Below are 24864 nucleotides of genomic sequence, written 5' to 3' on the forward strand. Positions count from 1 at the left end.
GGTGGCCTCTCTGACTCTGGGAGACTGACCCCTTGGGAGCCAGCCTCCGGCCCCCAGCACCCCGGTGGGACTCGGGGTTCAGCTGGGAGAGGTTATGGTCACGTCCCACGGGAATTGCTCGTGGCCGGGACCTTAGTCAGCGGGTGAAACAAATACCATTTATTATAGAAAAGGAGGAGTCTTGCCATAAAATAATAATAATACCTGGATGTTGAGAATAGCCAGAAGGATTATGTGTGGAGGACCGCTTATTAATTGTAATTATTTTTACGACCGCCAGAACAGGGCTGGTCAAAGGAGCCGGGGGCAGTTAACATTCCCTGGCCCGGCTTTGCTGTGCTGCTGCCCCTGGGGTGTCTTGAGGTCAGAGAGCCTGCACACGGTTTAAAAGGGCAGAGAAAAATAGAAATCTCTACCTTGTTTCTTTTTAAGAGTGAAGGAAACCTCCTAGGCAGCCTTCAATCCCACCCTAGCAGACCCCCTCACGTTTCGTTGGCTGGGATGGTGCCACACAGGTCAGTGTCTCGGCCATGACTTGGCAAGAGGTAGGAGACCACCAGAATGGCCCGATTCATCTCTCGGGACTCAGAAGGGCCCAGTGTCCCCGTTCAGTCATAGCAGTTGGGAGCAGCACGAACGATCTGGGTTCCCGTTTTCAGGAAGGAAGGGGGAAAGGTCGGTGGACAGGCAGAGACCAAGCTCTGCCCCCGCCATGTGAAGAGGAGGCACGACGCAGGCCTTTCCCTCAGTCTGGCCCCTGAGTTCTTGGGGCCAGGGCTTCTGTGGTTCCCACGTTACAGATGAAGGCCACCCAAGGTCACACAGCTTGTAGACGGGAGAGCTGCCCTCTGGACCCAGGGATCGCAGCTCCAAAGGCATGCTTCTTTCCCTGGGCTGCTCAGACTTTGCAAGATGCAAACCCAGGTACCAGCATAAGACACTGATTGTTTCATCCCAGGCCACGTGCAAAGATAGATAGCCGTGACCCATCCCAGGGTCCCCGCCAGATCCTCTTTTCAGATCCCACACCCGGGGAGCGTGCAGCCGGACATCAGCAGCCCCTGGCTCACCTCCGGTTAGGAAGGCCCTTCAGGGGCGCCTGGCTGGCTCAGTCGGTGGAGCATGCAACTCTTGATATCAGGGTTGTGAGTTCAAGTCTCATGTTGGGTGTAGAGATTATTTAAAAATCTTTTTTTTAAATTTTATTTTTTAATGTTTATTTATTTTTGAGAGAGAGAGACAGAGCATGAGCCGGGCAGGGGCAGAGAGAGAGGGAGACACAGAATCTGAAGCAGGCTCCAGTCTCTGAGCTGAGAACACAGAGCCCGACACGGGGCTCGAACTCATGAACGGTGAGATCATGACCTGAGCTGACGTCAGACACCCAACCGACTTGAGTTACCCAGGTGCCCCCCAATCTTTTTTTTTTTTTTTTTTTTTTTTTTTTAGAGAAGCAGGGACACCTGGGTGGCTCAGTGGGTTAAGCGTCTGACTTTGGCTCAGGTTATGATCTCACGGTTCGTGGGTTCGAGCCCCGCGTCGGGCTCTGTGCTGACAGCTCGGGGCCTGGATCCTGCTTTGGATTCTGTGTCTCCCTCTCTCTCTGCCCCTCCCCTGCTCATGCTCTCTCTCTCTCTCTCTCTCAAATATAAATAAACGTTTAAAAAATTTTTTGAAAAAGGGAAAGTCTTTCACAAAGGGTGTAGATGGGGGAAGCCTTCCCTCCAAGAGGGTGGGCAAGCAGCATGTGGCAGTCAGGCCGTGGCCCTGTCCCTGCGCTGCTGGTGCCCTGGGGTGACTCAGGACGGGAGATGTGGGATCCTTGGCCCTGTTCGTTTTCTGCCATCCTGTCTGTACCAGGTGGCATCAGCGTGGCCACCCCTGTCTTTTCCACAGGCTGCTCTCACGGGGAAACCCTAGTATTCATTAAACAGCATTTCCTTTGGGTAAAATATCTGGGTGGGGAGGATGTGGTTTACTTTCAACCCCATGATCTAAATCCTCCCTGGCTTTCCCCCCGGCGCCTCCGTGCGGTGCTGAGCTCCGTGCAGGTTCCCCACGGGGCGGGTGCTGGCTCACACCTCCCCGCACCCCAGAGCTGCCTTCCTCCTCAGCGACTCCTGGGCCAGTGCCTCCCATCTCTTAAGACCTGGGTGTACGTGCGTCTCCCGCAGGAAGCCTGGGCTGACCCGCCTCCTGGAACAGGTGCCCCGCCAGTGTGCAGCTGGAGCCCTCCAGGCCTCCCTCCTCCGCGCAGGGCCGAGGGATTAAAAACCACCCCTGTTGTGTGGACTCCGGGACAAGACGGTTTGCGAGGAGTCGCTGGCGTGTCACTGGGGGCTGTGGGGCCAGATCGTCTGGGTTTACGTCTTGTTTCTTCCCCTTATCTTGGGCAGGCTGCTTATTCTTCCTCTGCCTTAGTGCCCTCGTCTGGAAAATGAGGGGGATGATAACACCCACTGCTTCACGCAGTCGTTGGTGAGGATTCCATTTAGCTCTTACACCCCAGACGCGTGCTCTGCCCACGTGTCTGTCTCTCGCCACGTCTTCTCACTGCCTTTCCTGTACGTAGCACAGGCGTTCAGCAGGCCTTCAGTAAATGTCCATCGATTGAATGAACCCCCTAGTCCGTCAATATTATTCTGGCTTTTTCATGACCCTCTGGAAACGAATCAATCTCAGGTTGATGTCAGCGACACAGAAGTGATCTGGCTTCATGCACGATCCCTTAGGACTCCTGTAGGTGCCCCGAGAGGACCCACAGCCCCGAATATGATTGGGCTCTGGCATCGTGACTCGGAAACAGGACCGCCCGAGCCCTGGGTTCATCCTGGCCTCCAGCTCCTGGCTGATGACGGGTCCTACAAAGCGGGGTAACACGGCAGAGTCTGTGACTTGTCCGGGGAAAGTTGGGAGAAGGGACCATCTTCGGAGCCCCGTGACTGGGTTGGGTGGAGAAATTCAACAAAGCTCCCTACCTCGGAGAGCACGGGGTGCCCGTTCGGGTGCGTTTTCTCTATTTTGACTCCTCTCTCTCGCCCCCTCCGTCCTTTCCCTAGCTACTATGCTGTCCTGTACCCCATGGTGTACCCCATGAAGATCACGGGGAACCGCGCCGTGATGGCGCTTGTCTACATATGGCTTCACTCCCTCATCGGCTGCCTGCCGCCTCTCTTTGGTTGGTCGTCGGTGGAGTTTGACGAGTTCAAGTGGATGTGTGTGGCTGCGTGGCACCGGGAGCCCGGCTATACCGCCTTCTGGCAGATCTGGTGTGCCCTCTTCCCCTTTCTGGTCATGCTGGTGTGCTACGGCTTTATCTTCCGCGTGGCCAGGGTCAAGGCGCGCAAGGTGCACTGTGGCACCGTGGTCATCGTGGAGGAGGACCCCCAGAGGGATGGGAGGAAGAACTCCAGCACCTCCACCTCCTCGTCCGGCAGTAGGAGGAACGCCTTTCAGGGCGTGGTCTATTCGGCCAACCAGTGCAAAGCCCTCATCACCATCCTGGTGGTCGTCGGTGCCTTCATGGTCACCTGGGGCCCCTACATGGTTGTCATCACCTCTGAGGCCCTCTGGGGGAAGAACTACGTCTCCCCGACCCTGGAGACCTGGGCCACGTGGCTGTCCTTTACCAGCGCCATCTGCCACCCCCTGATCTATGGCCTCTGGAACAAGACGGTTCGCAAGGAGCTGCTGGGCATGTGCTTTGGGGATCGGTATTACCGGGAGCCGTTCGTGCAGCGGCAGAGGACTTCCAGGCTCTTCAGCATTTCCAACAGGATCACAGGTAACCTGGGGACTTGCGGGGAGGGGGAGGCCCTCTGCCGTGTTGACGGGTGAGCTCTCAGACCGACGGCGGCCTCCAGGCTCCAAGCACGGTGTGCGTCGGGGGAGGAGCGTCCCGGCGCGTCCCCCGTGATTCCCAGGCGGCTTTCGGCAGGGGACACCAGAGTTCAGAAGTCCGTTTTCGGTGTCCCCAGCCACGGCACACTGGCCTTTCTACAGACAAAAGAACCCAAGCATTGGACCGGGCTCCCCTCTGCTGTTGGCCAGTCCCTTCGTGTCGGTGTTCTGTAAAGCAGAGTCCACCTTCAGGCACCCCCGCCCCTCCTTGGCTCCTCCTCCCCCATCGCGCTCCTCCCCCCCATCGCGCTCCTCCCCCCCCCATCGCGCTCCTCCCCCCCCCCCCCCCATCGCGCTCCTCCCCCCTCCCATCGCACTCTTCCTCGGGCCTTTCATGCTGGTCAGCGGTTTCCTCCTGCCGGTGCCAGTAATTCACGTGTGTCGGTGCCAAACCCCAGCCTTCCGCCCTGCCGCCTTGAAATGGCACTGTCCCCTGTGTGTAAAGCTGCTCCATCCGGTAACTGATCTGGGAGCTAACAAGCTTCTGGAGGTGATCCTCTCACCTTTGGTGAGACCCAGAGGACTCGCTCTAGGCAGGGATAGATTTTTTTTTTTTTAACCCTTTTTATTTGGAAATAATTGTAGACTTGGAGAAGAGCTGGGAAGAGAGGACAGAGACTTCCCACCCACCCCGCTTCTCCTGGCGTTCACATCTGGCCGAATCATAGCAGTTACCAAACCAAGATACTAACATTGGGGCAGTGCTGTTAACTATGCCCTGCTTGAGGCAGATTTCCCCCATGTCCCCAGTCAGGTCCTTTTGCTGTTCCAGGATCCGGTTCGCGATCAGGTCATGGCTCCCTTTGTCTTCTTGAAGCTTTGACGAGTCTTTGTTCTTCCCTTGTCTTCTGTGACATTGGCACCTTTTTAGAGTACTGCTAAGGGGGTTTTTAGGATGCCCTTGGTTTGTGTTCAGCTGCTGTGTTGTCAGGATTAGAATGAGGTTCTACGTCTTTGGCAGGAATGCCGGGGGAGGGGGGGTGCTGTGGTCTTCTCCGTGATCACATCAGGGGCACGTATGTCATTATGTCTTATTACTGGTTTAGGTTGCCTTGACGTCTCGGTTGATGCCTTGGCTCGGGCTGCTATCACCAAACACCATAGACTAGGGGGCTTAAACCACAGACCTGTATTTCTCACATTTCGGGTGACTGGAAGTCTGAGATCAAGGTGCCACGTGGTTGGAGCCCGATGAGACCACTCTTCCTAGCTGTCCCCTTGCTGCGTCCTCATGTGGATATGGGGAGACGGGACAGGGCAAGCCCTGTGGTCTCTTCTTACGAGGCCCCCACCCTCATGACCTCATCTGCTCTGGATTACCTCCTGAAGGCCCTACTTCTGGATACCATCATACCGGGGTTAGGGCTTCAACGTATGAATTTTGGGGGGAACACACTGAGTCCGCACAGTTCAGGAGGCGTCTGCCAGGTTTCTCCGTCGTAAAGTCACTTTTTTTTTCACTGTAATTAAGAAATACACTGGGGGAGAGCCTTCGAGGCCCTGCAAATACCCTGTCTCTCCCTCAGCCTTCACCCACTATTTTTAGCATCCACTGGTGGATCTTGCCTCCAGCGGTTATTACCGTGTTGTTCCGATGGGGAAGTAGCCGGGTTTTTAGGGCCATGTTTGAGGGAGATTATCACCCGGATGAGCCGTTGGAAGAGAGATTCGAGGGCGCTTGGATCGACTGGAAAAAGCTAGTTCAGGTTACAGTTCTCATCTTCTTCTGGGTGACTTTGGGCAGCTCAGACCGCTCGAGAGAAAGGTTCCTGTTCGTGGAATAGAGAGACCTTCCACCTTCCCTCCCAAGAACGAATTCCCCAGGGTTGTGCGTACTCAGCGGTAGTATTGTTGGGAGATCTTTTCCACGAGGCAGTAAGAAACCAACATCACTGATTTACTCCGTGGGCTGATGGAGTGTTATTTCTTGAGAGAGGAAGGAAGTCGGGGGCTTTTTCTTCTTCTTTTTCTCCTTTTTTTTTTTAAGTAGTCTCCATGCCCAACATGGTGCTTGAATTCATGACCCTGAGATCAAGAGAGGGAGTTTTCATTCTGAGCCGAGGAGAAGAAGAACCTTTCCGTACCCCAGTATTGTAACCACCGAAATGCCCATCGCCTGCCCCTGCAAGTCCCTGTTGCCAAGTACGACTTGTGAGCCAGGACTGCATTCACGGTCTGGCTTCATTTCTCCGAGTAACTTACTCAGATTTGGTAAAATCGCTCCTCTTTTAGGCAAAAAGCGTATGTTTTGCCCTCCATTGAAGTGAAGAGTGGGGAAAGAGAAAGAAAGAGGGAAGAGAATAGAGGAGGAGAGGGGAGCCAGCACCAAAACAAACACCGGCTTTTGGCCAGCATTTTCCACGCAGGTCGCCTGTGGTGGTGCCGGCAGAGGCCGTGGGGCCGGGAGAACGCCGGGACGCCCCTCTGTGGTTTGGTGGGCAGGTCCGTGGCAGCTGGTGGCCTCCTCCTCGCTGAGGGACGAGCAGTCTTGTGGGAGGCTTTTGGGTTGCAGAGTGTGTGGGCCGATGGGCTCTGTGTACTTGGCCTTCCCCAGCTCCTGAGTGTTGGACACGGAGCGGAACTCGGCTGCCCTTGCTCCAAGCCCCGCCCGCCCCGGAATGCCCACGCCCTTCTGGGCCGAAGAGGGAGGCCTGGCCTCCACCTCTGGGCCTCGGTCCCTCTGGCCGAGCCAGGGAGCGCGGACCCTCCTCTGACGCCCCCTGTGGGCCTGGCTTGCATCCGCCCAGACTCCTGAACCCCAATCCGCTTTCCGTCCCTGGAGCCTGCCTTCTAGGCCACCTCCCTCACCTCCGGGAGTGCTGAGCTCGGTGGTAGCAGAGGGAAAGAGGGGGGTAAGACCCCTTCCAAAGGAGCAACAGAGGTCTGGAGGGTCTGTCTTGTTCCTCTCCGTTTGCGGGGCCACCTGGCTGCTGCTTGCTCGCAGGCGGTCAGCCCGGCCACGGCCACGGCGGTCTGGCCCCCGTGACTCCTCACACTGCCGGAGACCAGGGCACGTTCCGGCTTTCACCACAGCCTCAGAGATGGTGTCCAAACCCCACCGCGGCCTCGACCAGCCCACTTGGCAGTAGACTGTCCCCCACGGGCCCCTCCCCGAGCCAGGCTTCCCGCAGAGACATGGGCACATTCTGAGGCTGGGGCCCTGGACGGGACGAGCATGTCTGGGCCCTTCTCTGGTGCCCGTCTCTACAGCAGCACCCAGCAGGGTCCTCTGCACCAGTGTGGTTCCCGAGTTCGTGAAGGGGTGGTCCTGAGAGAAGCCCTTGCCCCCCCCACCCCAGTCGTGTCCTCCTTAGCTCCAGGGAAGGCAGGAAAGCGCTTTCCCCATCACCTCGCACCCTCTGAAAACTCAGGACGGAAGTAAAGATCCGAGCCGTCTCCTGTCTGTAAGGGGACCGTGGGGGTGGGTAGCGGCGGTCTCTTCGGTCTGCTAGGCTGTAGGTGTTCCTCGCGAGGCCAGAGGACTTTGACTTTGTGTGCTGCCTTGTTAATTGCTAAGAGCTCCTTCTGGTGACCTCCGTGGTCTCCGGAGCGTCCGGCTCTTTTGTTCCTGGAGTCCTCATTCTCCCGGTGTTCTCCGGGGACCCGCGCGGAATTCTTGGTTTTCTTAAGCTCCCAACACGGCCTCCGCTGAGATCCGTTTCTTTCCCTTCTTCCTCCGGTATTCCTTCTTCTCCTTCTCTCAAGCTGGGGCCTCTCCTGGAGTGTCCAGTGACGAGGCCCTGGGTGCGGGTGGCGGCCCCTCATCGGGAGCAGCATCAGGAGCAGGAGGCGCTCAGCCCCCCGGGGAGGGTCCTCCCTCTCCTGCTGAGCGAGCTGAGGGGCGGGGGTCCCACTGGTAACTCCGCAGCCTGGCACCGTGCTCTCGCTTTCTCCGTGATGCCTCGGCCGTGGCCGGGGTCTCCGAGCCCATCCCCGGCCGGCTCCTCTCACCGTCCTGCCGGGAGGCGCCCGGGCTGGGCGGAGCCGGAGGAGGGGACCCGCCCCCGCCCAGAGACACTTCAGAGACACTTTCCCTCCGGCCCCACCTGCCGCGGGGGCTCCTGGCCTCTGGTTCCTCAGCTTCCGGGCCCAGTGCGAGAACCGGCCTCCCCCCAGGCCTCCCCAGCCGCCGGCCTCCGCTCCCTGGGTCGGCCCGCGGTCCTCGTCGGCACCTTCCCGTGGGCGGGCACTCTCTCCCGCTTGGCGCTTCACGCCTCCGGAACACGCAGATTCCCCTCTGCCGCTCGGACCTCAGGAGGTCGCGGCGGGCGAGTCCGCGTTGCGCGTTTAACCGGAAGATGGTCTCCCAAGACCGCTGCCTCGCGTTCTCCCTGCCACCCGCCTTGTTGGGGTGTGTCGTTGTTGGGAGAGCTTCCTCTTTGGGGGAGCCACGCCCCCGGGGCAGGAACGAGGGGCAGAGGGGGAGAGGGCGGCCGGGGGCTCCCCGTCTTGCGGTGGGTTGACGGCGCGGCTCGCGAGTGACAGAGGGGACAGGAGAGCGGGAGGGGGGGCCGGTGGGGACCGCTGGAGTGGGAGGGACGGGGGCTGCCCCGGCGGGACCTGGACCGTGCTGACGGCGCCGACTCTGCCTTCCAGACCTGGGCCTGTCCCCACACCTCACGGCGCTCATGGCAGGCGGACAGCCCCTGGGGAACAGCAGCAGCACCGGGGACACCGGCTTCAGCTGCTCCCAGGACTCAGGTAAGCCTCCCGCGCGTCCGTCACACACGCCCTGGGGCCCGCTTAGGAGCCGGCGGGAGGGACCTCCCCACGCAGGTGCCTTTCCGGTTGGGGCTTTGAGCTCGCCAGCGTCTCCGGGCCTCGGTTTCCGCCCGTATCAAACCGGGATTTCCGTTCCTCTTCTCTCCGCCACACGGGGTTGTCGTGAGATCCAAATGAAGCGAACCCCTTTGAAAAGCTGAAGTGCCGCGTGCCCGTGAGTTGTCACCCTGAGTGTGACACCCTCGGCCGCCACGGGCTCTGGGGTCCAGCTGCCTGGTGTTCAGTGTCTCATTGGCCTTTTCTGAGCTGTGCCATCTGGGGCAAGTTGCTTAATCTCTAAGCCTTGGAGCACCCCGGGTGTGAACTGGGGGTAGCTGGCCCCCATCACGGCAGCTCCCCTGAGGCCCCATCCCTGGCTCACCACCCTGGCCTGCTTTTGTGCTCTGCCTTTGAGAAACTCGGTCTCCCCGAAGGGACACGTCCCCGGCACAGATGCTCCCCGTCCCCCGTGGCTGCCCCCAGGGGACCCTGCGGGCCGAGCTCCTCCTTCAGGAAGTCGGCCTAGCATGCCGCTGGGCACCTCACCAGGCCCTGGTGAGAGGCGGTGGGCAGAGGCGTCTGCTCCCCATCCTGGGGCCTGTGCCCACGGGCCGGGCCGTAAGGAGTGGGGCTGAGCTGGAACGAGGCTCAGAGGGCTGGGCAGTGGGCGGTGGGGGGGGGGGGGGGGGTTGCTCCATCCCCGCTGCCCGGAGCTTGTGAAAACTCCTCTCTGCCTTGACCTGAGTCTGCCCCCGCCTGAGCCTGTGACCTCGACACTGGGGTGGGCCGTGGGCAGGGACCGAGACCAGGCCTTCTGACGCGGACAGTTTTCCCTGCAGGCAGAATATTCCCTGAGAATGTTCTTTCACCCGTCAGCCAGTGGGTTGAACCACCGTCACACCGTCTCCTCTCACCCCGCGTCCCTCGTGTGATTTGAACGAAGGGAAGGTCTCTGGGTCACTCCCCAGGCTCTTTCCCCATTCACAGACGACCAGCAGGGATCCGGAGGCAGTGTGACATCCACTCATTCAGCAAATGTTTATGTACCCAGCCCTCGCTCTGGCCAGACTCTGTACTAGGTTCCAGAGATCCAGTGGTGAGCTGTACTCATGGAACTTTCTGCGGACCTGGGAAGACGGCCCGTCATCCCACGTGCTTTCAGTAATTCTGCTATTAAAGATTATAACTGGGAGGGCAGCTTTGGAAGGGAGAATTAGAGCAGCTTCTCGGAGAGGGACATTGAACCCCGAAGAGCAAGGAGATGGCCAGGCAGAAGGCATAGGCGTCGTGGCCGGAGAAGGAGCGTGGCCTGGGCCGTCACACGGACCCGAGCGTGTGTGACTTCCAGCCCCGCCGTTTACCGGCTGTAGTCGTGCCTCCCCGATTAGCTCCTGCCGTGTGCCGAGCGCTGTGCCGCATCTTTCCACGCCTCAGCTCACGGTCCTCAGCCAATCCGTGAGGTGGACCGAACTACCATCCCCGCGTCGCAGCCTTGAGGACGCTGAGGGATTCGGCACCTGCCCGAGATCCTAGGTCCGCGTGGAGCGCGAACTGGTGCTCTGACTCCCGGGGAATGATCTTTCTGGAGGCCAGGCGGTGATGCCTCTGCGGCTTGCTCTGAACAGCAAGAGGACCCCGGGGCTGCCCTGTCTCCCTCGTTTCCCCAGCACTGAGGCCTTGAAGGATTGAAAGCTGGAGACCGGGATGGAACGAGGCTGGGGACGGTGTCAGGCCAGGGTCCCGGCTCAGCCCAGCCCTCTCTAGTATGACCCCCTGCCTCCCTGCCTTTGTTTCCCCGCTCTTTTAGGGGGTATATTTTTCAATTCTTTTTTGATCCTCAAAGAACTCTACCTTTTCCGGTTTGAAATGTTGATTTAGCACAACATATTTTAACAGTGACGGAAATTCAGACCGTAAGAAGGATCCTCAGAACACAGAGCTCCGAGGGCCCTGCCCTGCACTGAGCCCTGCCCCCGCCCCTCCCTCCCAGGCCCGGCCGACTTCACTCTGTGTGTGTGTGTGTGTGTGTGTGTGTGTGTGTGTGTGTGTGTGTGTGGCAGCCCCACGGGCCGGCTGCAGACTCCCCGGGATGACACCATGCACACGGTGTCCCTCGGGCACCTGCACATGCTGTGGGGCCATGGTCGCCCCTGTTGGTGGGATTGAATACGTGGGGACGAGGAGGCGAGAGAGGTAGAGAAGGAGGCGGCGAGGAGGACCTCGCACCCCTGGTTCCGTGTGCACAATCCGCCCTTGGTTTCAGGGACAGATGTGATGCTGCTCGAGGACTACACGTCGGATGACAACCCTCCCTCCCACTGTACTTGCCCCCCCAAGAGGAGGAGCTCGGTGACATTTGAGGATGAAGTGGAACAAATGAAAGGTTGGTCCGTGGCTCACTGCTTTGGGACAGCCCGGGGCGGGGCGGGGCGGGGAGGGGGGTGCAGCAGAGGGAAAGGATCTGGGGAAGATTCCTTGGCTCAGCCCTGCTCGCACCCCCAGCGTTCCAGGGCTCCCCGCTGTGCCGGCCACCGTGACTGCTCCCGACCCTGCCGGCCTCACTTGTCCCCGGGCCTCCCCTTGTTGGGGCATGAGGCCCCCGGGCTGGGAAGGTGGGGCTGTCGGACTCTAGGTCGATGCGCACGCGCACGCACAGCCCCCATCCTGATTCCCATCTCCTCCCTCGGGAAGCCGCCGGACTGGAGAAAACTTTTCTGAGCCCTCCACAGTCTGTCCCCTTTGCGGACGCGGTGTGGGTCTAAATCTGAACTTGCCCTCTCTGAGCCTCCGCTTCCTCACGGGGAAAATGGAAGCAGTGGCCCCACGAGCGCTCCCCCCTGAGCAGAGGCTGTCGCCTCGACCATCTGTCGTCCCTGGAGTCGATGAGGGCGTGTGAGCCTGTGAGGGGAGTGGGCTCCCACATTTCGTCTCCCGCGTGTCCTTGTCACCTCTGGGACGTAGGGTCTGGTTTCCCATCCGGACAAGCGTGTTAGAAGAGTGACAGGGGACCATCCAGACCGCCCACGACGTAAGACCCTGTCCTCTAGATCCCGGCACGTGAGGGCGGCCGCCAGAACCACTGGGTGGTATGTGGGAGAGTCAAGGGATCGGGACAGCGGACTGTGGCCATCGACGTGGGTCCCGTCAGAGCTTTAGGATCGTAGGGAATCCCACCTCTTCTCCTGCCCCCCTCCCTGACTCCTGCCCGACTGGGGCGGTCGCAGAGCTCAGGAGGCAGATGGGCCACTCTGCCGGCAGAGTAGACTCAGGAACAGAGGACGGCCTGCAGCCTCATGGGCTCTGTGATATATTAGCCCAGAACCAAAGCATGAAGGACTCCCCCCCCCCCCCAGACTGCCCAGCCCACGGGGGCCAGTCTGGCCCCTTCAGACCCACTTAGTGGGGATGGCGGTTCTGAGGGCCTGTCTGCCGGCAGGCAGGAACAGGGCCGCCCTCGGGTCGCAAGTGAGAGGGGCAGGGAGAGGCGACGTGTGCCCCCCCCCCCCACTCTTTGCTCCATTCTTGTGTCCGGCTGCAGACTCCCTGAGACGGGGTGACGGGTGGAGTGTTCATCTCGGCGGGTGGATGTTGCCTCCTCTCCGGAAGGACGTGAGGGGTAGGAGACACGCCGTCGGGAAAGCTGGCAGTGAGGGCAGTGGTGATGAGCAGCGCTGGGCGTGACGTGGCAGACTCACCTCTCTCTGTTTTTAGCTGTCGGGGGTCCTGATCCCGGGTGGGGCGCGCGGACCTCTGTGTTCCTTCCGACCCGAAGGCTCTGGCGGGTCTGAGCCCGTGTGGCCGGGAGAGAGCCCACGCTCAGGATCGTGGAAGTTTGGAGCGTAGACGTTGTGTGGTCCTCGGGAGCTGGAACACCAGAGAACTCATTCAGAGATGGAGAATTTTGAATACCCTCACCCGGGAGTATTTATCAAGCCTTTCTTACGGGCCAGACCCGAACATCTCAGAAGGACCTGTTTACGGATCGCAGAAACCTCCTGGAGAGGAGCGCCGGGGCCTTCTCGCTACAGATCGGGAAGCATCGGTTGGGATACTTCCAGGCGTCCCCTGCTAGTAAATGGGGAGTCGAGGATTTCGGCCCCGGGGAATCTGACCGCAAAAGCTATGCCCTCAATCCGCTTGGCGGTGAGGCGTCAGCCAGAATATTCCCGCTAGCCCTCGGTCCCAGCCCTCCGCTAACCGTGTCTCTGCTTCTCCCTCAGATGCTGCCAGGAACCCTATTTTGCACGTGAAAGCCGAAGTGCACGAGTCCCTGGACAGTTACGCAGCCAGCTTGGCCAAAGTCATCGAGGCCGAAGCCAAAATCAACCTGTTCGGGGAGGAGGCTTTGCCGGGGGTCCTGGCGGCCGCGCGGACCGTCCCGGGGGCCGGCTTCGGGGGCCGCCGAGGCAGCAGGACTCCGGCGAGTCAGAGGCTGCAGCTGCAGAGCATCGAAGAAGGGAACGTTTTGGCTGCGGAACAGAGATGAGAGCCCGGGGTGGACCGTCTGTCCCGCGGGGTCGCCCGGGGACAGAACACCTGAGGTGCGGCCAGCAGGAAACACCGAACGGCGTGTCTCGTGAGGCCGCGCGTGGGCTCCTTGGAGGTCTTGGCAATGGGACCAGCGGCGTCCGAGGCACGAAGGAAAGCGGACGGAGGTGTGGCCAGGACTTTCCGGGAGGTGGGGCGTAGAAGGGACTAGAGACCAGGGCTGGGAAGGAAACCACTAGGTGGCTGACTCCCTCTTCCTGACCCGGGCGCCCGGCCAAGCGCTGTCGCCGGGATCTCAGGCGGTGAGCCCTTCCCAGCGCGCTTTGGGGGACAGCGCGTCCTAACCCCGCGAGATCAGCCCCTGGCGTCTGCGTGGTCGATGCGGCCCCCGTGGGACTGGGGTTCTGCACTGAATGGTCCCCAGAGGAGACCCTGGAGCAGGGCCGGTCAGATTGGAGTTCCCACACCTCCATCCCGGTCGTGACCTTGCAGTCCGCACGGAGCCACCTGCTGGTGCCAGTAGGGACGATCCACAGGCCGCTGGAAGCAGCAGGCCTGAGGCTGCTGTTGCTGAGAATGGGGGCCGTTCTGCCCGCCTCTCTATTGACTCATTCTTTCAAAAGAAGGGAAAAACCACTGTCAAAGCCACGAGGAAGGAGCAGGTGCCAGATGTTTCGTTTCCAGAATTTAAAACAAAAATGCGTTCGGTTAGGACAGGCCATGCTCCTCCCAAGCAGGAATGGGGCTGTGGTGCCCAGCACGGCGGGGACACAGAGACACCGTAGTCACACAGGACAGCCTCCTCTGACAGGCTGTGGTGGCCCCGTGACCAGTCAGAATTGCAGCTTCCAGCTGCACAGGGACAGTCCCCCTCCCCCCCCCCCCAATGCAAAGGCTGCTGGTCCCCTGGCCCCGGGGCGTGAGGCAGGATGGAGTGCAGACGTTGCTGCACCTGTGCTCCTGGCCCAGCTCCGCCGCTGCTACCATCTGGGACTTCCTGTTGCCCCTCGAAGCCGTCCATCCGGAAAGTGGGAAAAGGGGGCCAGAAGTGGGATTTGAATGGTCTCCAAGGTCATTTCCAGCTGTGATCTTTGACGTTCTCTATCTGTAGGTTAGAGATGGGGCCTGGCGGGGGGGGGGGGGGGGGAGTGGACCCTCCCACGGGCGCAGGCACATCTTTCCAGATGGTTTCTGATGGGTGCATGAAGCCCTGCGGGGCAGGCGCGGTGCGTGGGCTCGTCAGACCTGTTTCGAGCAGGGTCCTGAGCGACCACCCAGGTGTAGACGCGGAGGAAGAGGTGGAAGGGGAGCGTCGGGAATGTGATTCGTCTGGTTAGAGCGCGCCCGCCTCCCCCTTCGATCTGGGACATTCGTTGACGTGTGGGCTTGCAGTAGTGCTGTGGTGACTTGGGAAGCCGTCGAACCGCCTGGGTCATCAGCCAAGTGCCAGACTTTCCCCGCCCTCGCAATTCTAGGCGGGCCGCGGGGGGCAGATTCGCCGATATCCAGCCGCCCCAGGAAGCACAGTCCGTTGTGGTGTTTTCTTCGGGGCCTAGCCAGCTCCTGGTGACGCGTCGTCCTTTGGCTGCGCGGTCCCCGGCGCGCAGGTTCCTAAAGCCCTCTCCCGAGGTGAGGGCTCGCTGCCTTCCTGGTGACCGAGCCCATCGGCAGTGCTCCGGGTCAGCAGGGTGCCGGGCACCGGCCTAGGTTCTGGATGGGGTGGGAAGGAGCAGGTAGCTTTTCCAGAGGAGCGGAGGGCACATACGCCCGTGGGATCTGCCCAGACGTGCAGGTCACACGGACTCCGCTCCCGCTACTGGGCGTCATTCCTGAATCTTAGGGCCTCTTACGTTTTCTGTGTGTCTTTTTTCCCACACTTGTCTAGTAAGGGGACCGTGTTCCCGAGAAACCGGTGTGCACGGAGATGACCTTTAATCTCTAGGCCGGAATAACCTGGGATGGCTTGCCGACGAGGCCGTTTTTGAGAGCAGCATTCCGGCTTGGAACCCAGGGGTTGAAGAGCGCTTCCCCTGGGCTGCGCTCGGCTGGGCTCTAAGGGAAGAGTCTCGGGACCCCAAGTCCCCGCTGGCGGATCCCAGACTGGCTGCGATTTGCTAGGGTTTCACCTGCGCCTGGCTTTACAGGGTCTGTTTCCCTTTTTTCTGTTGACGCTCCTAGGCACCGCGTACCTACTGTGTGCAAAGCACCAGGCTGGCCTCTGGGCGGTGCCTTTAAAGTGTCTTCCTTCACTCGTTATAATACAGGGAGAGACTCGGGCGATACCGAAGCTAACGGCAAAGTCAAGTGCTTATTCACCGGAGGGAGGTGGATATTTCCGGGTAGGGCAGCTGGGGATGGCTCCGTGAGGTAGGTGACGACCTCAGAGGACGCGTGGCAGCTAGAACCGTATTTTGCATATTCGGGGATCCAGAGATCTGGATCCAGCCTGAGTGAGAGCAAGAGCCGGTGAGGAAAGAGGTGGGCGAGGAGAGGAGAAGTCCACAATTTGCACACGTTATGGAGTTTCCTAGAGGCTTTTGGAAGACACTGGTTCTCGGTGCAGAAGGTCAAAACCCCAGCTGCCCCCACTCCCCCCGGGCCTGTCGGCGTCCTACTGCTCTGTGGTGGCAGCTTGAGACCTTCCTAGGGGACCATAGGGACAGTGGCAGGGTGGACATTTGGGCACACAGTTGCTTAAAAACCTCACTCCCATGTCTTCCCGTTTAAGGCTGTTGCCCATCTCTGCCGCTTTCGAGATTGTCATTTGACTGGGTCCCTGCGCTGTGCTGGGGACGCGAGGTCTGGGGGCTCTGGTGGCGCACGCTACAGGGCACACCTAGGCCGCTCCCCCGGCCCGAGGCACGGAGCTCAGGCGCTTGGGGCCCTGGCCACTAGGTGGCAGCAGCGTGGCTGTGATGCCACCTGCAGTTCTAGAAAACCCGAAGGGCAAAGCTGAAGGCTCGTTTGCTTCCAGCAGAGCCCGTGCTCAGAACGCTTCGTCCCCTGCCGCCCTCGGCCTTCAAGGCCCCCTGCTTCCCGGTAGACCCTCCCGGGGCGGATCCTGCTTCTGCTCCGCTGTGTATGTTACCCGACGTTACCCGGTCGTGCAGGGGAGGCGGGCTCGCGGCTGTAAGACCAGGGCCCCTGGCGCTTGTTCTCGGTCCTCATGCCCGGGGGTGCCAAGTAGTCTGCGTGGACCTGAGCCACCCGCGAGACTGACTCTGCATTCGTATCGGCCGAGGCCTTCGGGTGGGGCCGGAGAGGGAGGAGACGTGCTTTGATACGGGGAGATCTTGTAAGTCCGCTCGCACTTCACCCCCAAGCACGTGTCCATCCTGACGGCGTGGCCCTGAGATGCTTGCGCCTTCGAGACGCGTCCCCGGACGGACCGCGGGGCGTGCTCGTGATGGTGGTCGGCCTCGAGCCCGGCTGCCTCCCGTCCGAGGCCCCGGGAGGGGGACGTGGCTGCCGAAGGGTGAGGTGGGTGACACGCGTGGGCGCGCCCCGTCGCCCGTCGCGCCGGCGCTGCGGAGGCGCCCGGCTGAGGCTCTGGTGTGTGCCGGGTCCTGGGGGCCGAGCCCCCGCTGCCGCTCGCGAGCGGGCGTTCTTAGGCCCTTCGGTCTTTCCACGTCGCAGTTGTGGTATTTCTCTGGGGGGACGCGGATTCCAGGTGGGTCCCCTCCCAGGTGACGGTGTGGATTGAAGCGCCCTGCGCGGGACCGGGCGTGGCTGGTGCCGAGCCCTACGGTGACGTCCCAGTGACCGTGGGTGGGTGCGTTAGGCCGGTTTTACAGGGGCTTCTCCGGGACAGGAAGTGAGAATCTCGGCAACTGTGATCCTAGGCGGGAGGTGCTGGGGGCTGCTGCTGTGGGAATCGTGTTGCGTATATAGCACAGGAGGGTCTTCTGGGAAGAGACACACGGTGAGGGAGGGGAAGGCAACGGACAGGAGGGAGGAGAGGGAGGCAGGTAGCATCTGGAACTCAAGTCTGAAAGGAGCAAAGTGAGCTTTTCTGTTGTAGAGTCCCGAGCCACAGCACAGGCTCAGCCTTGACCTCCCTCCCTGACAGCTTGAGTCGTGACCTGGGCGCTGACAGCTCTGTCTTGCAGTGACAGTGACTGCTTGGCCATGGGTCTTGGGCTCACAAAATCTTTGGTCCTCTAAGTCCCTGATGGGAGAGGTGGCCCAGGGACAGGAGTCCGTGCTACTATGCACAGCGGATCCAGGACCCCAGGGGAATCCCGTGGGAGACAGAAGGGACCTCCCACCCTGAAGTAAAGGACAGTGGCTGTCGTATGTGACTACAAGAGGGGACAGAGTCTGACCCCCCCCTTCTGGGTTAGGGAGAGGGAACACAGAATCCAGGGAGCCCTAGGGAAGCCTAGGAATTGTCCGAGGTCCCAGAGTGCATTAAGCCAGAGTCTGGGTCAAACGCCAGGTCTTGGCCATGTCGCTGAGCGAAGGAGCCAGCTTTGCAGCTGGAGGAGGTTGGGGGGGGGGGGTGCGTGAGGTGAGGTGGGGGGAGAAAGTAAAAGTCCTCGTTATCAGACTAGGCCAGCTGCCCTTAGAAGGTAGAAACCATTGTAAACCGGGGAGCTTGGGAGCCTGGAATACCGGCTCGCCAGACCTAAAAAAACCTGCGATCCAAGGAAAGCGGGTTCATTCGAAAGATTTCAAAGCACAAACTCAAGTCTGCATAAGGTTACCAAGAGCACAGTTTTGCTTAATGACATTTCTAGAACATGATACGCAAAGCTGCGTTCGTTTCCCTCAGAGTTTTCCTGAATAGTATTAATAGCTTAGGAATTCGAAGACATTTCTGTTTTTCCTTTTCACACCACCATTCTGAAATATCCCAAGTCCCGGGCAAGTGGCCACTCCCGATGAAGACAGCCCCGCGGGGGATGGGCAGCCTGGGCCTGCGTGGCCACAGAGTGTGGTGGAAAGAGCGCGTTTGCCTGGAAACAGGTCTGTCCCTCTGTGATGCGTGTGTGTTCTAGGAGGCGGAGCTGCGCCGTGTTCTGATAACGGACCCCCGGATGCAAAACTTGTTAAAAACCTTCAGAGCAAAATCAGAGCAAAACAAAAGCAAAGCTAGTCCTGAAATAAATTGCACTTGAAGTTTTTGGATGATTTTTTTTTTTTTAAGGTAAGAAAAACGTTTAGGGTTCTTCTAAATCACAATATTTATAAACGAGTAAAAGTAGATTGAGTAGCTTTGTTTACCCAGTTGGTTAAATATCCGTTTCGGTACGTGTCTGTGGAGACCGTGGATCTGTACTTGGACTTCTGGGGCCGGCGACTTTCTGAGAGTCTCCACCGTTACCTACTGTGTGCAGCCACACCCCTGTCCGCAGCCTCCCTCCCCGGGGGCTCACGAGAGGAAGGAGACCGCACAGGAAGGGGCCGACCGCCGTAGGATTAGGAGGCGTCGACACCCCACAGTCAGTCACCTTGCTGCATCCATCCGTGTGCTTTTCATAAATTCTTCAATTCGTCTCTACACCCGACGTGGGGCTCAGACTCAAAATCCCAAGATCAAGAGTCACGTGCTCTACTGACCGAGCCGGCCAGGAGCCCCAGTGCAGGGTTCTTAAAGGAGGTTTGACGAACGGCCGTGCGCCGTCTCTAAGCCCGTCCCGTAACCAGAGTCAGAGGGCGGCTGGCAGGTTGCCACCGAGACTCAGCAACCCCCAGGCACGGGACCTCCCACCTTCGCCCAGCTCCCTCACCTGCCACCACCGCAGCCCTAATCCTGTGTCGGAGCAGCACGTGGGCCCTGCGGTCCGGGTCCCCAACAAGCAGTGAGTCACGGAAGTGACCACGGAGGTGTCCCCTGTACCTCCGTAGAATGTTTTCTCTTCGCTGCCTCCGTGACTGCTGGTCTGGCCCACCTGCTCCTTTGTAACATAAGGTACCAGACGCTGCAGAATTTAACAGGGCGGGGGGATAACTCCTTTGACAGGTACTGTTACATTTAAAAAGTTTGAAGGTTCCTAGCAAAAGTGAACAGGAAGTTCAGAGTTCCCATATGCCCCCTGCCCACCCCCCAGGCTCCCCTCCTACCGACAGTCTGTGCCAGAGTGGACAATTGGGATTTTATTTTCATTTTTTTAAATTTTATAGAGCGAGGGAGAGGGAAAGAGAGAGGATCTTACGCAGGTTCCACACTCGGTACAGAGCCCAGCGAGGGGCTCGATCCCATGACCCTGGGTCATGACCTGAGCTGAAGGTCAAGGGTCGGTTGCTCAACTGACTGAGACACCCAGGCAGCCCTTGAGTTTCTTCTATGCTCTTCCAGCCAAAGAGCTTCCCTGGCCTCCCCCTTGAGCCTTCTAGTAGCCTCTGCCCCATGAGCCTTGCAGCACCTCTAGAGCATATCCGGCACGGTTTCGTTACAGTGCAAGGAATGACGTTGGTTTTTGTGCTTGTGGTAGTCACTTCAGTTCTGTCAAGCCCTTCAACCTCCGTGGTTTCGTGTGGTCCCCACACAGCCCCTGGGACACAGGTGGTACAATAGGAATATGTCCATCTTACGGAGGAGGAGGCCAGCCCAGAGAAGTCAGATGGCTTAAACAGGTCACATAACTAATTGGGAATCAGAAGCGAAGACCTTTGCATTTCCCAGAAATCATGCAATTGTCCTGTTTGGCTACAGCTCGAATTCCTTTTCCCTTTACCATTCGCCACGTCTCCTGACGTGAGAACGTGTCTGTCCCGTCCAGGGCAAGAGCTAGATGTTGAAGTCTACCTGAAGTTGCTGAGCCAGCAGAAGAGTTACTTTTCTTCCGTCCAGAAAGCCAGTCTGCCTTCTCTTGGTCGGTGTCCCTGGGCTTCCCGCCATCTTCTGCCGCCAGGCGAAGGGGTGATGCCTGGTCGCCGCGAGGGAGAGGGTGCTTCGCCCGCTACACCCGTGAGTCCCTTCATGGCCCAGCCGGAGGAAGCGGCACGAAGGGGAGAGGAGGGAGGATGACGGCAGGGTGGCGTCTGCAGGGGTGGTTTCGGCTCAGAAGGTGCGGGCCTGGGTGGAGACGGCCTAAGGGGGGGTGGAGTTGGACACCAGGGTTGAGGGGGACCCAGAATTACAAGACTGGACAGTCGACAGCTCGTGGCTGAAACCGAGAAGTTGGAGAGGAAGCCGGGGGGCCAGCGCTTTCGGGACGAGCTTGCGCCGGTCCGTCACGTGAGCTACCCGTGATGCTCTGGGCCTGTTGCCGGCAGCCTAACTCCTGTACTTGGGTGAAGAGGGATCACGAACCATGAAAGATGGAGATTAGAAGTGAAGGTAACGTGCTCTGGAAGGAGAAATGAGAAAAGCTCCTCTATGTGATTCTAGCACACAGAAGTCACAACAGAAAAGGTTATCAGATCTAGAAAAGAATAGAGAAAGAGCCTTATGTTATAGAGAAGACGGGAGAATGTGGGTCGGGGTAGTAAGGCATTCAATGAAAAGTCAAATTCAGGACATCTTAAAACAACCAACTTCTTTTATTAGAAAGCAACAAACATGCAAATGGCAAGTGTAGAAATTTATCTGAACCAACGTTTTCACTATAATGAAAATTACTCTCCACGCTGACCCAAGCTCTCCTATCCGAAGGTTAGGGAAAATATTGCACTTTGCATTTTCTAGCACTCCTCATACATGGCAAAAAGTTTTAAAAACATTTTGCTAGTTTTGTTTTACACGCTCTCCCAAATTCATGCACACAGTCATTCCAAACCAATGTCAGGTTATCCCCAAAAAAGGGAGAAACTCCAAAACACCATAACCTTAGAATTGCACTAAAGCTCTGTAAAGAGAAAATATAATCAATGTCTTATACAAATTTCAGACCATCTAAGTGCTTGCCAATAAGAGCTGGTTATTCCTCATCCTCATTTTCATTCTCCTGACCAGAACCTTCTGATCGGTCACCCTCCAGCCGGTCTGGAAAACACACAGAGGAGACGCACAAAAAGAGACACTTTTAGAATGACGATTAAGATAATTTTCAATACCTTCTATTTGAAACCGATGAGAATGTATACATATGAACGTATCATCGCGTAAACATCAGTTCACCTCCGTGCGTAGGGAAGCTATTTTTTGCCGCTAGAAGCAAATAAGAGAGTCCGGGAAACAGCACTATACCTTTGAATATGCATGTAATTCTAACCGTAATACAAATTAAAAAGAAAAACCCTAAGGATCCAGATATATCCCGGTCTACTGCGGAGTTTTAAAGATCGCGTTCCTTGGAGTCCAGGAGCCTAAGGAGGTGTCTCGTGACACCAGTAGACCGAAGGGGGCTGTGGGGGAACCCGGGGAACATTCCTAAGGATCTGTGTATTCTGTTGATAAAAAAATTTTTTTCAGTTAAATATCTGCTATGTTCCAGGCATCGTGCTAAGGATACAATGGTGACCAAAACAGACCCGCGGTCTCTGCCCTCGAGGGAATACGGGATGGTGAACTGGCGCGTGACACGGCCCGCTGTCCCCGACCGTCACGGTTGGCGCGTCTTGCTCCTCTGCTTGGGACCCTCGCCCCGTCCTGCAGCCGTAAAGCTTCTGCGCACCCACTCAGTGTGACCATTATCCCGTGTGAAACGTTTCTGGGACTTTTCCAAACCCCCACTTGCAGAATGAGGAACTCCTTCCTCTACATTCCAGACTGTCCCGTGTGTCCCGTGTAAAGATGACCTAACTGCGGAGACAGGTCATGTGTGTCTTCTTACAGACTAGACTTGAAGGGCTCTGAGTTCCTGGGAGGGTAGGAACTTTTTCTTTTTTCTTCTGTCCTCAGAGCCTGGTACAGCAATCCACGCATATAGGTTTTACTAGGATACGTTAGGTTAGGTTATGTGAAGAAGGCCACTTTAAAAGCCCCTGTCACCACTAGCATGGAGCCCATTCTGTCACAGGAACACTCCCCCCAGGGCAGCGTGGAAAACACGGAGATCAGACATGGGGGAGAGGTTCACTCCCGGCTGTCAACAGCAAGAAGACTGAAGCCTGAGCTTTTACTTAGGACCTCCAGAGGCGTCAACTCTCCCACTGGGTCACTGGGTCCTAGGTCAACACCACCAAGAGCAGTGTACAGAGGGACTGTGTGTTTTCTGTCCAAGTGAACGAGACTAAATCCCCTCTATGCTGACTCCATTTTGAAGTCAAACTAATGAGATGATGTATATGATCTATAATCTGAACTACACAAGTTTTAGCTATTATTATTATATAGTACGTGTTCCATACACATTTGCAAAATAAATGAACCAAAATAAGGTTTGGATTGACCTTCATGTATCAACCACTAAGGAATCCAAGCACAGTGGAAGAATTTCTGGTCAATACTAACGAATGTTCGTAGAAAAGAGATTATAATCTTTATATTGTGATACACTTTCACGAGGGAGCGAAACGCGAAGTCGCTATCTGCCTCGGTAGATTGCCGTGAGTGGGAATCCTGGACACGGCTGACTATATTCAACAAAGCTATTCCTGTCCCACTGGAAGCACGAGGAAGGAGTGTCCGCCTGTTTCAAAGTGCGCCGGTTCTTACCCACATTCCTTTTGCTTGTCACACTATGCGTGAAGATGGGAAACGGAGGGTCAACAAGAATTGTCGCAGTCTTTAACTCGGGGGGTTTACGGTAGACAACAGACTTCTGCAGAGTCCACAGCAAGCCACAGAGTCAAGCGAGGGCCAAGAGTGTCTAGCATAGGCCAGCGAACGACTGACCGTGGCTCCCGGAATGAGAAGAGGGCAGAACGGTGGTTCTTTTCTCAAGTCCGTCACAGTCACTGCAGAGTCCTCTCTCAGAACATAAGCCCAATTTCTAAGAATAAAGGAAACCTTCTGTTCGTGAAGTCCCACCTCTCCGAGGCAGGGAAACCGCACCGCGGCTCAACGTTTACACCGACCTCTGGTTGGCAGTTACGGACCGGGGAGGCCTGACAAACCCTGTTCCTTGAAATGAAAACTGAAAATAAGAATCGCTTCTATATCCACTGTTTTTTAAGGCAGACAATACTGTGATAGGAAAAGGCAGGATAAAACGGGCAGAGACGGACCGGTTAGGTAGGACCCGGAGGCTCTGGGCGGGGAGGACTGCGTATTTTGGAACAGAGCTGGGAGTGTCTGACTACAGCCAACCCCCGCAGGCACAAACAAGGTCCCTCTTAGGAATGTAACAAACGCCATCAGCTCCCCTTCAGGGCCCCCTCAGGAATTTGACAATCAAAATACCTAACTCGAAAAGCAAACCATAAAACGTGTGTTACAGGAGGGACAGTATGACTCCTCGTACAAGGGAACCGAGTCAACCCCGAACGGACGACCCAGCACCTAGAGCTGTCCAGCCAATAAGGGTGGGACCTGAGAAGGAACAAGGGGGCGGGGAAGGGAGAGGCGACCAGAATCTTCCAGACAAAGGCCCTTGCCTACAGTCCCGGGCATTCGCTTTCAAATGTGTCCTGTCAAGAGAGCTTCATGCTCTTCTTCCCTCCTGCCCTTACACTCCGTAAACTTTGGCCTGCTGCTCCTTTTGTGTCGCCTCGAAGTTCTTCGAAGCGGCGAGACAAGGAACCCTGGGTACTGAGGGGAGAAATCCTGCAACGGTACCAAACTGTTTTTGTAAATAAGGTTTACGTTTGTGGGAAGCCTTTTTTATTCTTGTTAGGAATATTTCCTCAGGAAACTATTTTTGGTCGGGGAAATATGAAGAGAGAGAGAGAAAAACAATTCCCCGAAGGAAACCTGTGTTCCACAAAAATACTGTGCAGTTCTCCAGACCATCCTTCACAAATTTATTTATTTCTCTAAGAAAAAGAATAAATATGTGACTTATTGTTAGAGATGTGACACCAGAAATTCATCCATTTATTCAACAGACATTTGATGAACAACGAATACGTGCCAGGCGCTGTTCTAGGAGTTAAATATCCAGCTGTGAATAAGACAAACTAGGTCTCTGCTCTCAATGAGACCACTTCCTAAAGGGGAAAAATCGAAAACAAGACAACCAACATTTTCCCCCTTTAATTTGTAAGAAGGCAGCAGATACAGTAACGAAAAGCTGGGCTAAGTACTTGAGGAAAATAGGCAATGAACAGAGTGGGTGACTGAGAGGCAGGGCACGAGCGAGAAGGCACATGAAGCGACGTCCCGTTGGGTGAAGTGTCTACCGAGACTTCTCTAAGGAGGTGACGCTGGAGCTGAGGGCTCAACTGTATGTTCAGTTCAGGCCAAAGTCCTTCAGGCAAAGGAGACGGTCAGCGAAAAGGTCCTAAATGTGCTAATAAGCTTGATCAGTCTGAGGAAAGAAGAGGCCGGCCGGCATGCTGAAACGCAGTGCGCTACGGGACAAGTGGAATGACTGGAAGTCAGAGGCTGGCAAGGTTTAGATCATGTAGGACCTGGCAGACCACGTCTTGTTTTTTTAATAAAAAATTTTAAACTCTTTATTTTTGAGAGAGTGAGTGAACGCGAGAGAGAGCGCAAGTGGGGGAAGGGCAGAGAGAGAGAGGGAGACACAGAATCCAAAGCAGGCTCCAGGCTCTGAGCTGTCCTCACAGAGCCCGAGGCGGGGCTCGAACTCACGAACCACGAGATCATGACCTGAGCTGAAATTGGACACTCAACCGACTGAGCCACCCAGGTGCCCCAGACCAGTCTTATTTTACGAGCAATGAGGATCCCCCAAGAATTTTAAGTGGGGTGACAGAGCCTAA

The 24864-nt window shown here is 57.3% G+C and overlaps 2 protein-coding genes across 21 annotated transcripts in view; one reads left to right on the top strand and one right to left on the bottom strand.

Moving 5' to 3' along the window:
• The window catches only part of GPR161 (G protein-coupled receptor 161), a 59383-nt gene extending 35397 nt beyond the window's left edge, over window positions 1-23986 (top strand). For 9 of the 13 annotated variants that reach the window (XM_053909333.1, XM_053909334.1, XM_053909341.1 and 6 more), the window contains 5 exons: window positions 3060-3784; window positions 8497-8601; window positions 10925-11044; window positions 12882-13811; window positions 19875-23986. In XM_053909333.1, coding sequence (XP_053765308.1) covers window positions 3060-3784; window positions 8497-8601; window positions 10925-11044; window positions 12882-13147 — 1216 coding nt within the window. In that variant the 3' untranslated portion in view covers window positions 13148-13811; window positions 19875-23986. The remainder of the gene's footprint in view (window positions 1-3059; window positions 3785-8496; window positions 8602-10924; window positions 11045-12881; window positions 13812-19874) is intronic. The other 4 variants (XM_053909336.1, XM_053909335.1, XM_053909337.1 and 1 more) reach the window with 4 other exon arrangements.
• Window positions 20619-24864, bottom strand: part of DCAF6 (DDB1 and CUL4 associated factor 6) — a 133492-nt gene continuing 129246 nt past the window's right edge. For all 8 annotated transcript variants that reach the window (XM_053909324.1, XM_053909323.1, XM_019423701.2 and 5 more), the window contains one exon: window positions 20619-21079. In XM_053909324.1, the coding sequence (XP_053765299.1) occupies window positions 21015-21079 (65 nt within the window). In that variant the 3' untranslated portion in view covers window positions 20619-21014. The remainder of the gene's footprint in view (window positions 21080-24864) is intronic.

Source organism: Panthera pardus, unplaced genomic scaffold (genome assembly GCF_024362965.1).
Source record: "Panthera pardus isolate Hobbes unplaced genomic scaffold, ASM2436296v1 HiC_scaffold_21, whole genome shotgun sequence".
NCBI classification, from domain to species: domain Eukaryota; kingdom Metazoa; phylum Chordata; class Mammalia; order Carnivora; family Felidae; genus Panthera; species Panthera pardus.